The sequence below is a fragment of the Psammomys obesus genome, unplaced genomic scaffold (assembly GCF_907164565.1).
Source record: "Psammomys obesus unplaced genomic scaffold, mPsaObe1.curated_primary_1811, whole genome shotgun sequence".
NCBI lineage: Eukaryota > Metazoa > Chordata > Mammalia > Rodentia > Muridae > Psammomys > Psammomys obesus.
In genome coordinates, this window is record NW_026596117.1 from 24716292 (window position 1) to 24732309 (window position 16018).

A 16018-nucleotide genomic window follows, 5' to 3' on the forward strand; every position below is an offset into this window, starting at 1 on the left:
CAACTGTGGTCTTAAACCCAGAGCGGACTTTGCACAGTGCAGCTGCCTTCCTGCCTAATGGACCAGAACCATGTCCCACGTGGTTAAATCTCCACCTACAACATGGCTTCCAAACCAAGAACCAAGACCCCGGAGTGACTGGGCACTTGTGTTCGTGGTGGCACCATGCCATTCTTGGCCACCCTGAGGACTGGCTATTTAAGGAGGCTGGAGGAAGTTTCTGGAGAACCAAGTCATCACTGTCCGAGATTCGGCGTTTGACAGCAGTAGCTGAGCCAGCTGCAGGCTTTTCTTTCTCAATGTCCTCTCCTTTGCAAGGGGCTTTGGAAACCTGTCTCCTCAAGCAAAAAAGCTTCTAGGAGTGGCAGTGGAGTTGAGGAGAAGGAAGAGGCTCCCTCTGGTGGGAGGGAGTGATCCCTGCAGCGTCATTTTAAACAAACCTCACTCATCTGTTTGACTTCTTGCTCTGACCAGGAACTGTGAACACGAGGTCCTCTAGCAAGCCTGGGCTTTCACTTGCAAAGGTTTGGAGCAGGCTATGGTCTACGTGGCAGAAACGTTAACTCTCTGAAGGTGCACACAGCATTGCCTCCGTCCCCATCCAGCCCCGAGAATGGAGGAGACAGTGTCTCTCCGATGAGCCCAGAACACTGCTGACCCTAAGAAGTGGTGGATGGTGACTGTCTCCGGAGGGCCAGTAAGCATTGTATGCATGGGATGGAGGACACAGCTCGCCAGAGTCTAGGGAGACATGCCTTCCTTCTCATCCATCCCTGGTTCTGTTTCCTTCCAGGCTGCTCATGGCAGAGAGGGAAGCTCAGTGAGGACTGTGGGGGTACTTATTTTGTGATGGGGATAGTTTGAGAAAGAGGGTCGCAGGCAGTTCTCTGGCTTGCTCATGACCCCTCCTGTGTCATCAGCCCCTGCCCTGTGTCAGGATCCTGGTACCAGAGCCTTCCTAGAATAGTGCCTATTCTATATTCTGTCTGGTGTGCATGCTGCAGACTTGGGAGCCCACCTCCTCTTCACCGGGGGCTTCATAGCCAAGGAAAGGACGTGTGTTCCTCCCGTGACACCTCCTTGTTTGAACATTTCAAAACAATCCCGGATGGCCATGCTGACTGGATACAGTGTGTCCCTGCCCTGTCTCTGTGGCACAAGAACCGTGTCCATGTGGGTTGCTTGAGCCTAGATCCTGCTGGCCACAACCACAACTCCAAAAAGGACTCTTTACAAAGCTCCCCCTCCCCTCTTCTCAGGGACACTGTCATCTGACCAGGCCTCATCCCACCTCCAGCTGAGCCTGCAGTACCTGTAGAACGAGCGATGATTGTGAGTGACTTATTGGAGAGAAGGGTGACCCCGCCGTTCCTGTTGTGTGCCAGGTGGGCCACAGCCAGCACACTGAGCTTGGAGTCACTTCCTTCATGATTGCAGACTCTTTCTCTCCCCAGTCCAAGTGCTGGAAGGAGGCAGCAGACCATAGATGAGGCAGTCAGCATCTCTTTCAGCTCTGGATTAGAACCTGTGAAAAACAGGCAAACCATTCTGGGCCCATCGGTGGTGAAAACCCAACATAGACCTGCCCTTCTAAACAAAAACACTGAAAGCCCCTTGGGTAGTTTCTGTGTCACACACCTCTACCTGGCTTCTGAGAGGCCTTGGTCACACTCCTCTCTACTCAGTTTCGGTCTGTGGAGATGCTACCTGCCCAGAGAGAAACCAGCCGAACTAAGGGAGTAGTGTATTTTCTCCCTGGCCCTTGGGGTAGGAAGGGAGGGCACAGTGTCTGGACAGAAACACAAAGAAGAAGCCAAAGATTCTCTCAAAAGCCTGAGCAGTGTCACTTGTTGGTGTCATGAGTGGCAGATGGCAGTCTCAGTTTGCAGGAGGTGGGTGTTGTGTGGCCCTGACTTTTACGTGGAAACCATAATAAAATGCACGCTCTGTGTGATTTTATGCTTCTGTTTTCTCTCCGGTGGGAACCACATAGGAGACAGCATTGCTGATATGTGGCATGTGTCCGTGATGTCACTTCCAGTTTTGTACCTGCAGCAGCCACACCTACTCCATCACAGAAACCCTTTCAGCACACTGTGACTTCAGAATCCTGCCCGAACGGTCACCTGGGCAGCCACCAGCAGCCGAGAAGTGCCATGCAGGGTGACCTTAGATCCCAGCAAGGGAGCTGAGCTGTCTCCACAGCACGTTAAAAACAAACCTTTAAGGATTGTCCTTGGTTTGCCTCTATCCCCTCCCACCTCTGTGCGATCTGGACCAAGCTCTTAAAATGATCACTGCTGCTCCCCAGAGGCCAACATGGTCCTTCTCCCCAGCGTAGATCACAGGTGCTCTTCTCCATCCTCCCTCCCCAACAGCTCTTGGGGCTCAGTCCCGTGGGAGCTCTGAGCCCATGGCTGTGGGGCCCCTGTTCACACGTTTGTCGAACACCCGCCGTGCGTAGGTGCTGTCTCAGGTTAGGAGTGGAGACGCTCCAGCAGAGCTTTTGTGCTAGTTTGCTAGACCGTTGACCAGGAGGTCCTTCATCCTCACCTCAGCAGCTACTGTTGGTGAGGAGATGCTCCCGGCATGCTAGAGAACGCCGAGGTAGACCCAGAGTGCCTCTCTCCATCCCAGGACATGTCAGGCAGGCATGCTCTAGTACGTGCCTTGGCTGAGAAGCTGGATTGGAAGCTTTGTGTGTTCAGAGGCCAGCAAGGCTCTCCCAGGTCAACCAGGTCTCCTGGTTGGGCAGAGTTCGCTCCTCTGTAGTGAATGAAAAGAAGCAGCTGGAGGCCCTTCTGCTTGTCTATGACATCACTTGCTGTGCACTCCTTGGAAAAGAGCATGATGCACACATGAGAAAATAAGGAGAGGAAGGTGGTGTCTTAGAGTCCTGTGAAGATAGTATTAGTCTTGAGAACGAGAAACACCTTCCCTCAAAAAGCCTCTTTGGCTGATATTCCACAGAATCGCCACTTGATGGCAGCAGAGGTCAACTAAACCCCAGGGAGTCTACTATGTGGTGGTCCTTGGCCCTTCCTTTCCTGTCTCTTGATTTTCCATGTTCCTGTGTGCCTTCCCTTGGATTCCAGCCTCAGTGGCTGTCTGCTTAATCTCAACATGGTCAGCCCGCCTGGCAACCCAGCATAGGCTTGCGCTTCCAAATAAAAACACTGAAAGCCCCTTGGTTATTTCTGAGTCACATACCTCTAGCTGGCTTCTGAGAGGCCTTGTTTTCCACATCTGTAAATGCCCGCAGCCTTCCTCCCTGATTGTGGGTAGTTTAGCTTCTGTTGGAAGGTTCAAAAAGGGTGGGTGTGTCTGTGTTTCCTGGGCCTGGTCCTTGCAAAACCCTGAGAACCATAGCTGCTCCTGTGTGCCTTCATGTGAACAGCGTGTAAACAGGCCTTGAGTGGGATAGATGCACACACTGAATGGATATTTACATACTCAGGACACATGACACAGTCAGCGCCCACTGACTGTCAGAATCCTCTCTGCTAAACTCATGTCAAAGAAGATTCCAGAAGCAGGTAATCCAGCAGTGAAAGCTAGACATCCAGAGAGGCATGACTTCCAGCTTCCGGCTCCTGGCTGAGCAGAGAGAGGGCCCACTAGACTCCATTCCCCTGAGCATGGAGAGAGGCCACTGGGTTCAGTTCTGAGTCTTAAAAACCATCAGGATCCTTCTACCTTCCGGCCTCACAGCATCTCACTGTCGGCTGAGCTGGCGTCTGCGTGCTTACATCATGGCTGTTGAGTCAGCAAACCTTGTCCTCAGGTGTCCAGGGCTCAGGTGTGACTTGATTTGTTTGTTTTCTACCTAAATTTAGGTGTCATTCCACTCTCTCTGCCAGGTCCCACTGTTCCATCCCCCACCAAGCCTCTATCCTACCCAGTAGATGCAGGATGAAGTTCGGGGAGTGATTTTGCCACTTCTGGGGAAAAATTGGAAATTCCAAGTGAAATGTTCAACACAAGATGCTCCTCTTCTTTCCTTGGCGGTGACTTTGGATCCTGAGGCGGTGATACAGGAACACACTTCTCCAAGGAGCCCCTCTCTTATCCTCTGGGGTGGAGCAAATCTGCCTGAGCCTTCGCCTTCTGCACAGGGCAGTCCTCTTGTCCATTTGAACACTGGGCTTCTGGGCCTCATACAGTGGGCCTTTACACAGTGAGAGTTACCATCTCAGAGAAATATTCACATCTGCTGGTGAATATCTCATGAGCTCAATCAATGTGAGGGGTCAACTCACTAGCCCAGAAGTCACACCTAGTACTGCCTGGTACACAGCAAACTCGAAATAAATGCCTTTCTCTAAGGTGCTTCTTGATAGAGTTCAGCTCTCAATGTACAGCTCACCTCCCTCCAGCTGAGCCCTCCTTACTCCAGATGATCCTCCTCCCTCCAGGTGACCCTCCTCACTTCAGGTGATCCCTCCTCCCTCCAGGTGATCCTCCTCACTTCAGGTGATCCTCCTCCCTCCAGGTGATCCTCCTCCCTCTAGGTGATCCCTCCTCACTCCAGCTGAGCCCTTCTCACTGCAGCTGAGCCCTTCTCATTCCAGCTGAGCCCTCCTCACTTCAGGTGATCCCTCCTCCCTCCAGGTGATCCCTCCTCCCTCCAGGTGATCCTCCTCACTCCAGGAGATCCTCCTCACTCCAGCTGAGCTCTCCTCACTCCAGGTGAGCACTCCTCACCCCAGGTGAGCCCTCCTCAGAGTCTGTTTGCAGGGTTGATAAGCCAAGGGAAAGCACCAAGCTGGCAGGTGGTTTTGATGTGACAAAGAACTTCAGTTTATATTGCTGGGTCCCTCCCCTCTAGCACTAGCTTGTGTTGTGGGGTTGAGTTCTGAGACCATCGCAGCGCCCCTGCCTTTGATTCTTTGTGAGTACAGCCAGCAAACCACAGTGAGTAATCTGACTCAGAAAACCCAGATGCAGGGGAAAACTCCCGTGGTTGCCATGCCAGTCAGCCGGGCAGCCGTAGAAACCTCCATTCCTCCTGGAGATGACCCAGAGCCAGGCAGAGTGTAAGCAAGCCCCAAGCTGGAGCAGAGCTGTTTTGTTCTCGCAGCTCTCCAGTCCCTTATCAGCATCCTGAAACCCAAATAGCTCAGCCGACTCCAGGTTGTTGTGACTTGGTGGCCTGTCAACCTTGACCTATTCCGTGCAAATGTTCTTGGGTTTTGCTGAGAATGATGAGTTTAATTACAGAATTTCGCCCCAGGTCCTGCTATGGCTGTTATGTAACACGTGGCACATGAGTTGTGCGTTAACTTTTGAAAGGGCTAAAGAGCTTGAAATCTGAACCCTGCCTGACCCTTGCTGTCTGGATAAATGAGTGTGCACTGGGGCTGTAGTGAACTCCTTTGACCCTCAGGTCAAATGGTCAGAGGAAGCAGTATAGAAATCTTATGTAAACAGAAGAACGGCAGACTGGGTTGGGCAGTGGGACGGGTTGGCAAGCAGAGTCAGCTGGAAGTGGCTCTCTGCTCTAGGTTTTCACCAGCTGAGGGATCTTGGGAACATCTCCAAACCTAGAAAAACTTCCACTTTCTTGCTCATAAAAAAGAAATACTAGTATCTACTCCCTATCAACCCTTCCCTTTGGAGGGAGTTCTGCCTCCCAGTACAGACGGAAACAATGCCTGATGTTAAGAACTTAATCTAAGGATTATCCTGAATGTGTGCCACTTCCTTGGCACCCCCTGTGTGCCACACTTTGAGCGGTAAGTTTGGAAAGGGTGGAGAAAGGCTCCTTGCTTTGGGAGATCCACAGGCCAGACAGGAGTCCGGCATGAGACAGACACACACACACACACACTCTATTCAATGAGCTCACTGTGAAGAGGTGGGAGTGTGCAGATGGAAGCCGGGGTTCTGCCCCCCCCACCCCCACCCCCGAAAACACATAAACACACCTCTGTACCAGCAGATGGAAGGGGAGAGGGACAAAGACTCACCCTACCTTTGATCTTGTGTCTGCCAGCCCATCAGTCAAGGCTGAAGGGGCCAAAGGGAAGGCCAAGGTAGGCATCCTAGGCAGGTAGAATAAAACTGACCCTTGACCTGCCTGGAGATGTTGCAAAGACACCCACAGAATGTTCTGGGTCCAATCTATCCGCCAGGCATCCATATTCTTGACTCATTTCCAATTGTGCCCTTATGCTTTGGAGACCATTCATCCATTCACACCATATTCACACGCTGCCTGCTCCATGGTGGCTCGGTACTAGCACAAGAGTGAGCAAGGTTGGTCCCTGGAGAGCTGGCACATGATCTGGACAGGCAGGCAGGCGTGCTTAGGAGGCCGTGAGCATTCCCATCTTCATCTAGACACCAGGAGCGGGCACTGGGGTGGGCCGTGTGGAGGGTTAGGGTGAGGGGAAACGGCTACAGCCACACTACCAGCCATGCAGTGTGACTCAGGGATCTCCCAGGGCCTGCACATTAGGCTTTGCTGGCTGATGGTGGGTGCTCCTGGGACAGTTTCCAGGTGAGCAGACCATGTAGATACCATACCTCTCTGCCTCAAGCTCTTACCCGAAGGCCTTACTCTGTGACTCAGCCCCAAGCCTGGTGCCAGCCCTTACGTGCTTCTATAAATGGTGCCCACGTTTATTCTTGTTTGTTAAATTGTATGTAGATGTGTTTGCCTGCATGTGGGCATGTACACCTGACTACAGGTGTCCTTGGAGGTCATGGGCATCAGAGCCCCTGGAGCTAGAGTTACAGATGGTCGTGACCCTCCCGACCAAGGTGCTGGGAACTGAACATGAGTCCTCTGGGGAAAACAGCAAGTGCTCATGACCCCTGGTGCATCTTTCCAGCCCCCACACTCACATTCCTAAGCAATCTCTTGGCTCTCAGACTCACCAAACAGTGCTCCTTTCCAATCTGGGGCCACAGTCTGTCTCATAGGAGCAAACCCCTTGGTAATTTGGCAGTGCCCCATGCCTCCCTCAGGCTGCTCTTAGCCTTCGTTGCTCTCGTCTTTCAGATTATCCCTACATAGTTGTGCACCTACAGACCCACCCATTGGGGCTCAGGCTCATGAATCTGTTTATTACCAGGTATTTGATCCATTCTACCTATGAAAAGTTGGGGGCCTTATTTGTTCTGAGCAGCGGGAATGAAAAAGCAAAGAGAAGGCGCCTGGAGACTGCTTGCATTGATCCTTCCCTGGGAAGCTTTAATTCCAAAAGTGAATGTGACAAAAAAAAAAAAAGGAGGGGCACAACCGGTTTTGATCTAGAACAGCTGAGTTTATTCCTTTGCTGTAACAATTAAAGAGGAACGGTTTTGTAAATTATTCAATAAATAGAATAAATAACATTCATCTTCATGATCATTTTTTCGGCACTCCCATCTGCGTCTTCTGGAACGTCTTCCGGAGACTCTTCAGAAATGTCAGTGTGTTGCCTGCTGTGGTCTGGTTGCACGGCTTTTCACAGGAAAAAAGCTGCAGAGAGAGACGAGGACAAGACAGAGTGACCAACTGCAGCGGTGGACACCCAGCAGCTCCAGGCCCATCTTCCTGCAGACCCGGGGACCAGTTGATGGGAAGGGAAGAGGAGTGAAAGCTGGGGAAAATAATCAGGGTGATCCTGAGCTAGCTGGCATCTGGCAAGTCTGTATAGGGGTTGATTTGGGGTCAGGATTCCAGAAGTCTGTACATACATACACACACACACACACACCAAGTGTCAGCAGTTTCCATTTAACCAGGGAGAGTACAGACAGACTATGGGGCAGATCCCACTTCAGTGATACTGTTTCTGGTTAAATTTCTTAACTCCCACCTTCTACCCAGAGCCTACCTAGTCCTCCTTTCTCTGCCTCAGGCTCTGACCCAAAGGCCCTCCTCCTTTGGGGACAGCATCCACTCAGAAATCACTTGTCACATGTGAACACAAAACTCACCGGACACTTGCTATTCTTTAGGGTTTCAACCGTCTTTTTCACTTGATAGAAAGTAATCAAGAGTTCTGTTCTCTGTGTGGCATTGATCACCTGTGACAGTCCTTCCTGGAAGCACGGTGTGGCACAATCATCCTAGTAAATGACAAGGAGTCATGGAAAGGGGTTATAAAAGCTATCTAGGACTGCTTTGAGAACAAATCACAACTTAATTTAACCAATGTTAGCCAAAGTCATGCTATTTTTGGATTTGCTCCTTGTCACTCTAGGAAATGACGTTAAGTAGTTCAAGCTGAGGTTATTTTCCCAGTGACATTCCTGGAGGAGATTCCATCCAGGAAGTGTGGGCCTGATGCCCTTGCAAAGACAATGCTGCATCTGCCATGGTCCTGGTGGCCCTGTCCAGGTCCAGTGGCTGTGAGTTTGAAAGGACAGAGAAAGGGAAAGCATTTTCTCACCCCAGCTGATGTGACATGTCATTGCTCTGGGCTCATGTTTCAGACAAGCTGTGATCCTGCAATGTGAAGGGAGGGGACAGACTCCCTAACCACAGCCCCCAAAGGGCAGGGCTTCCAGCTTCTGCAGGATTCCAAGCTCAGCTTTCCTCCCAGGTCCAGCTTGAAGAGTGAGTCCTGCAGTGGCTGCAGGCCTGGATGACTACACCCTCATTCCAAGCAGGAGTTAGAAGAGACCCGGAGTCCCCCTGCCCTTCCCTCACTCTCAGGGTGGGAGGTGCCTTCTCAGGGTCCCATTCAGTCCCCAGCACCAAACTTAGATATTATCTTCCCAGAGGACAGTCGGAACCATTTGACAGGCAGGGAGATGGAGGAAGAGGAAGAGGAAGAAATGAGGAAGGGGTAGAGGCAGAGTAGGAAGAAGCTAGAGAAAGGAGGTGTGTGTGTGACCTCTGGATAGTCAATTCCTGATGCTATTTGGTTTGTTTTACAAACCTGCAGCCATCAGCAGATGAATCAGAAAGCAATATTCGTTTTTGTCATTTTGCACATGGCCACTTATCTCAGAAGTCAGTCAATAATCTTTAGACTTTGAAAAATGTCCAAAGTTCTCAAGGTCCATGAAGCTAACTTAACCACATAGATGTGTGCATAATGTACATCTAAGTATATAGGTTTTAAAGGTGGGGCCCTATACTACAACAGTTCCACTTAAGCAACAATTTAGATCTTAGAATGTCAAGTAAATTGTGTTCACTTTCTTCAAAACTTAAACAGTGTCAGACCATACTTACAGACGGGATGGAAGGGCACACGCAGTCAGTCACCTGCAAGAGAGAAATCTCAGCATGAGCATTCTACCTGTGAACATTGAGACAGGTTTGGAAGGTTCTGAGGATGGTTCACTCACATTGCCACTGCAGCTGCATTTTGAGGGTGGGTCGTTCTACAGGAGGCAAAGAGATAACCCACAGTGAGCGAAGAGCCCTCTGTCATCCTCCAGGGGATGGTTCACACAAGTGCCAGCTCCCCGCAGCCCCGAAAACCTACCTTGAGCTTCTCGATGAGGAAATTGGTATTTATGACACCCAACCTGGTATTGCATCTCTGGCCCAGCATGGAACCGAAGAGCAGGGCGAAGGCAAGGATGGATGCCACCATCATCCTGACAGGAGTCTGGAGCTCAGTCTACCAGCACCTTCCAGACTAGCCATATTTAAAGCTCTTCAAACGGGGAAAAACCCTGACATCAAACTGATACCCAGTGCCCACTTTTTCTCTGTAAGTTGGGGCCAATTGATATTGAAAAAAAATCAGTCTGAGTCACTTGACAAGGAGCATCTTGTGCCAGGAAATACCATTCCCCAGAAAAGATGCTTTTCTAATAGTTGGGTTCTGAAATACTAAAGGAAAAGTTAAAGATCTACTCTAACCCCCCCCCCCCCCGTAAAGGCAGGAATTCTGGTTGTGAGAGTCAGAACGTTTTCCATGAAAGCCCAGGTCTGTGTTTTCCCCTCCACATTAGTGGAAATGCTGATAGACAGTTATAGGTGTAATGAAGGGGTCGCGCTGGAGATATCAGGGGAAGGCAAGGGACCCCTTCCACTCATTGGGTTTTCCTCTGGCCAGTGTAGCCTCAGTTTACTGTATTGGATTGCTAGATACTGACAGATTCTCAGGCCTAGGAATGGATGCTCTACCACACACACATACCTCCGAGAAGTCTCAGTGTACTTTTGAGTATATGAAGGGCTGTTCTGTGTTAGCACAGGCTTCTGTCACTGTGCTTGTGAGCAATGGCCTCAGGAGCTTCAGCAGCACCTCAGACGGTGGAGAGTACACTATGTAAGCACTGGGTAACATCAGGTTACAAACACAAATCCAAGCTCAGTACTCAAATGGTGCTGATTGGTACCCAGAGCACCTATGGCATACATCAGCCCCGATCCTAGGTACTGTATGTAAATTAAGCCACCAAGTGAGATGGGGACTAATTTGCCATCCTCAGTCTCTACCCCTCGAGCCACCAAGTCCTCTAGTGTGTGGCTATGTTCATCACTATGACCCGAAAGCAGATTCTCTAAAAAGTACTGATGAAAATACTGTAGTTATCCTTAGGATTTTATACAGGGGGAAACTGAGGCACAGAGAAGCGAGTGATTTGTCCAAAGTCATACAGCCAGGGATCAATAGATTCTATATTGAAAGTCCCAAGCGCAGGTTTTTTGGGGTGTGCAGGGATTGAGCTCAGCCAGGCAAGCACACTGTGCACCAAGCTGCACCCTAACCCAGGCAAGCGTGTCGTACTGCCAATCTACACCATCCTCAACCCCCAAACACATCTTTAAAAACATTCTTTTTAGAATTCATCTATTCAATATGAATACTGTGGAGGGTGTGTGTGTGTGTAGGTCAAGACACAATTTGAGGGAGTCAGTTCTCTCCCTCTGTCTCTGAGGCAGGGTCTCTTTTTATTTTTGCTGTGCTGTGTACTCCCGGCTAGCTGGCCTTCGAGTTTCTGTTCAGTTCTGTGTCTTGTCTCATAGGCACTCTGGGGTTGTAGGTAACACTGCTGTTTCACATGGGCTCTGCCAATCAAGCTTGAGTTGGCCGGCTTGGCAGCTGGTGCTAGTTCCAGCTGAGCCGCCTTGACACCCTCAAGTGTAACTCTTAACTGTTCTCCAGCTGCCCCGCCCTGCCCCACTTCTCCCCACTCTGCCCCCCCCTCCCACTCCCGTGCATATTCCAAGGTCTCTGTGGTCTGGTTCTTCAGTCCAGTCTCCATACTGATTTACAGGAGACTCAAACTCTGACTAAATGCTTGTGGACTGACCTCAGACACTAATGTTATAAGCCTGCTATTTGAGACAAAGCTGCAGCCATCTTTGTGTTCAGCTCCCATTTTTCTTTTCCTAAGGTGAATTTAAGTTCAAAATTTTAAAACTTTTCATCTCTGCTTCCTGGAAAGAGGTTGTTCATAGCTGGCACTAGCAGCCCAGCCAGAGGGTCAAGCTGACCTTATATTTTACATGATTCAATAATGCTATACCTCATGCTTCATTATCTATTCACTTGGCTACACTCTGGTTGCGCCCTTCTTATCTACACAACTGGTTACACTTTGGATGTTCTCTAGAAGCCCCTAAGCCCTGCCTCACTTACCTCACTTAGGGCCAATCAGCTTAAAGGTTAGCTCATAGCACTTTGTCTAGTTAGCCAAAATGTGTTACTGCCCTCCCCATGTCTTTTGCATCTGGTTCTTTCTATAAAAACCCTGCTGTGAGAACTTGAACCCATCACAGTTAGGCTCCTGTGTTCTTACTGTGGCCCTGATTGATCAGCTTGGAAAAGGTGGTCCAATAAACCATCCATGTCTGAGACCGGATTCTGAGTGGTTTGTGCGGCTATTCTTATACTAGAACAATTAATTTGAAACACTTTTTGAATGGAGAGGTGCGTTTAAACTGGGTTTCCATTCTCAGGAGAGAGACGCAGAATTTGTCAGAATTTGGCTGTACTATGGAAAGGAGAGCCGTCTTGCTAGACATGGCTTTTTACTAAATCCCCCAGTCTCTCCACAGCTTAGTCCTACATGCCTGCCTCTTGTCGACACTTAAAGAGGCTGATGGCCTCCTAGCCTATGGGAAAAACTTTTGTTTCTAAGTCCAGATCTGTGCCTCTCTCTGACAGAACTTTGGAGATTTCAGTGTGGCAATACAGCCAGCTGAAGACCTACTTTTCCCTCACAACTTTGCTGCAGTGGGGGCCATGAGTCCCATTTTAATCCTGGCTACTTACACCACCTAGAAAGTTCTACCCTGACCCATAGTCCTTGAGCCACCTTCCCGCCACCATCCAGAAGAGATAGTGTAAAGACGGCATGCATACATATGGGTGCGTCTCAGGGTCAGGGTGGCTCACCTGACTTTTACGGTTCCAAGGAATCAGGGTGGAGGCACTATCCATCTGGTCCTTCCTCCCAGAAGAAAAACACTATTTAGTTTGGAGTATATTGTCTAGCCATAATGACAGTTCAGTTTGGAAGTTTGATCTGATCCGGCCCAGTCTCACTGGACGCTGACTTCCTGTTACTGACTGCCCTCAAAACGTGTTGCCATTTCTTCTCACGTCTTCACCCTTATCCTTGCTAAGCTCGCCTAGAATGTTCTTCCTCAGCTGTCCCGTAAGGACCTGCTGTCGTTCCCCAGGCTTTCCCTGAGCACAGTAATTATTGCAATTATGTGTATCTGTATGTATCTCCTTAAAATTAACACATAATAACTGCATGTATTTGTGGGACAGTGTGCTGATATTTCGGTGCAGGTATGCAGTGTGTTTTTATCAAACAAGGCAACTCGCTTTCCATCCTATCACTTGTCTATATGGAACCTTTTTGTAAACATTTATTTTTATTTTATGTATGTGGGTGTTTGGTTTGCATGTTTGCCACATGTATGCAGTGCCTATGGAGACCAAAGAGGGCATCTGGTGCTCTGGAACTGGAGTTAGAGATGGTTGTGAGATGCCTTATGGGTCCTGGGAATGAAGCCCAGGTCCTCTGCAAGAGCAGCCAGCCTCTGCGTCATCTCTCTGTGCCCGTATGTGGAACCTTTGAGTTCCTGCACTTCAGTGATCTGGTTCTCCTCCTGAGGTACTGCGCTGCACCGGAACTCACTCCTTCTATCTAACTGTGTCTTGGTGCCTGTTATCAACATCTTTCAACTCCTCTTCTCCTCTCCCTCTCCTACCTTCCAGGAATTACTCTTCATTCTTGTCTACTATGAGGCTAGTATGTCCATGTGTGAGAGCTCCTTGCTTTTCTGTGTGGCTGATTTCACCACCTCCAACCGTGTCTATCCCGCACAGATGACAGAATTTCAGTCTTGGAGTAGAACGTATTGTATTACACCTACACGTGCATGTGTAGACACACACGCACACACACCATGCTTTTCTTCTCTCATGACATGTAGGTTGACCCTACATCTGAGCTAGAGTTGGTACTAGTGCTGAACTCTGCTTGTAGGATGTGTTTAGCCATTTTCTTTCTATAGAACCAGGAGCAGGACTGCTAGATTCCCTGGTCAATCTGATTTTCTGGTTTGTTTGTTTGTTTGTTTGTTTGTTTGTTTTTCTGACCTCTGACGCTAGGATGTCTGTACTGATCTATGTTCCCACCAGCAGTACCCACATTCTACTCCTCACTCTTGCCAGTCAACACTTACTATTTTGGGGGATAGCAATTTTGAATGGGATGAGGCATCAAATAAAAGAAATCAAAAGTATACAAATAAGAAAAGAAACCAAATGACCTGCTATGAAATGACATGATATATAGATTTTTTAAAAAAAATCAAAACTTTACCAAAAGACACAGATAAAGGAATTCAATGAAACTAAAGTGAAGTGAAATCCTTCATAATCCAACACAAAAGCCAGTCAGATTTTATACACTCATAGTGAACTTACTCAGAAGACACGAGAGGCATTCTGTCTATTCACAGCAGCAGCAAAAATAAAGTGAAAGAAGACAAGATAGATGCCTTGGAATAAGCCATGTATGGGGGTGCAAGCCCATAGGCCCATAGGATGCTCGGGCAGCAAGATGGCTCGAACAGTTCAGGGCCAGCAACAAACCCCAAAGCCTAGAAGGAAATTCAACCAAAGAAGTAAAACAAGCCATATAGTGAAAATTACAAAACACTGATAAAAGAAACTCCAGATGGTATGTGTACACACAAGGGAATCGCCACGTATATCTATGGACTGGGAGAATGAATATATTTAAAATGTCTGTACTGTCCAGAGTAATTTATAGATTTAATGCAATTTCCATCCAAATATCAATGGCATTCTTACAGAAACAGGAAAAACAAATTCTAAATTCATTAAGTGCTCAGCAATCACTGAGTACATGACTGATAAATTTGCTCTTGTTAGTTCATTATATATATATTATTCACATGTATACTGTTTAGAAATAACAACACATCTTTCCCAGCAGGTGATTAGCTAATGTTTTAAAAGCTGAACACAGAAGCCTTTGAGGAGTGTGTAGGTCACGAACAGAGTCAATGTTGTGTTCTGAGCCCTTGGTGCAGGATTTGCTCTCTTAGTGGCCAAAGGAGGAAGGGCTGTGGGGCAGGGCCTCCCTCCTGTAAAGAATGAAATAGAAAGAGGACAGGTGGTTTGTTCTTCACTGTTCACTTCTGCCCCCACCCCCCTCCTCCTGTGCACTCAGAAGCAGACTGAGGACACCAGGAGAGCTCTGCTCGAATACACCATCAAAACAGCAGGTGATGTCCAAGTTGTATAACTTCTGAGGCTTGGCTTCTAGGATTTTCTCAGCATCAGAATGCAAGTATGCATGCAAATGAGCGGCAGGAAATGCGCCCAACTCCAAAATGACTCACTGACTTTAGCTACAAGGCAGACTGGGGAGCAGACTGCAGGCAAGATCCAGCTCTGATAACATCTTTCGCAATAAGTGACAAAAGACAATAATCAGCCATTTATTTTGTTCCAAAAGATAAAGCTTAACACACTTATTTTGTGATTAAAAGGCTGTGTCATGGATTATTTCTACAACAAAAATGGTCATTTGTTCTAGGAAGCCACAACACAAAATGACCAAAAAAAAATTTTTGTTGTTGTTTTTTTAACTAAGCTTCCGAGCCAAAAAAAAAAAAAAAAAAATTCCACATTTCACTCTAAACAGTATAAAGATAACTAGTTTCCAGAATCTCCCAGCACTAATTTCCTTGTGAAATAGTAATTCTTAGATCAATATTTCTCCCCGCTCTGTGGGATACACTTTTCCCCAGAGGAGGATGCTTTTTACCTGGACACCAGAATCTCTCCTGAGCCAGTTCTTCTTTGCCTGACATAGAAATGCTGTTCCCCATTCCCTGCCATGAAGTTCTCCCCAGCCTGAGACCCAGGGCCCATTACTCTCTTCCTCACTCCCCACCACTCACTACCTAATAACAGCCCAGCCCATCTTCGTAACTGGGGCTTCCACATCCTGCTGTAAGCACAGTCTGTCCTTGCTTGAAACTTGGTCCCTGTCTCAGTCCCTTTGCTCTGGTCCATGTGTTGATGTCCATGTCCATGTCAGAAGTGCTGATGATTTTTCTGGCCATGTTATAAATCTCGGACTCAGTCAAATCTTCATATTAAGCCCCTCCTGTATCTTCTCACATCGGGCTCTGAACCTTTTTTAAAACTCCATTTTTATATGGGAAAATGGGTATATTTATGTGGAAACACGTGCTAAGGTGTGGGAAGGCATGTCTTAGTCACAGGATTAGCAGCTTGAATTGATGACAGTGAATCCCAAAGCTTGTGTGCTTCCGGACAATGCCAGGGTCCACTCTCTGTTTCTCTTGACCCACCCCACACAACCCTTATCCCAAGATCACTTCATATACTCAGAAAGTCAGTGTATCCCTTTGGGGTACATTGGTGAGTCATACCCACTGTCAACTTGACGGAACCTGGAGTCATCCTCTGGGCATGTCTTTGAGTGATTATCCAGGTTGACTTCGATGAGAGGACCTCCACCTTATACCATGGGATAGGGGGCGAAGGAGAAGAAGAAGAAGAAGAAGAAGAAGAAGAAGAAGAAGAAGAAGAAG

General features: G+C 48.3%; 1 protein-coding gene across 1 annotated transcript; it reads right to left on the reverse strand.

Annotated features, from left to right (window-relative positions):
* Positions 1–7354: 7354 nt before the first annotated feature.
* On the reverse strand, positions 7355–9545 carry Il9 (interleukin 9). Its single transcript, XM_055629187.1, has 5 exons — positions 9432–9545; positions 9292–9327; positions 9176–9208; positions 7930–8061; positions 7355–7468 (listed from the first exon to the last, which is right to left on the reverse strand). Exons 1-5 carry the CDS (start codon positions 9543–9545, stop codon positions 7355–7357), a joined length of 429 nt encoding a protein of 142 aa, XP_055485162.1.
* Between the last annotated feature and the right edge of the window lie 6473 nt (positions 9546–16018).

What these genes read in the sequence shown, in the direction of transcription:
- Il9 (XM_055629187.1), bottom strand. Translation starts at nt 9,545, where the DNA reads ATGATGGTGGCATCCATCCTTGCCTTCGCCCTGCTCTTCGGTTCCATG. An exon ending in TCCTCATCGAGAAGCTCAAG is followed by an intron (nt 9,328 to 9,431) that starts GTAGGTTTTCGG and finishes TGCCTCCTGTAG; the next exon opens with AACGACCCACCCTCAAAATG. An exon ending in TGTGCCCTTCCATCCCGTCT is followed by an intron (nt 8,062 to 9,175) that starts GTAAGTATGGTC and finishes GTCATTTACTAG; the next exon opens with GATGATTGTGCCACACCGTG.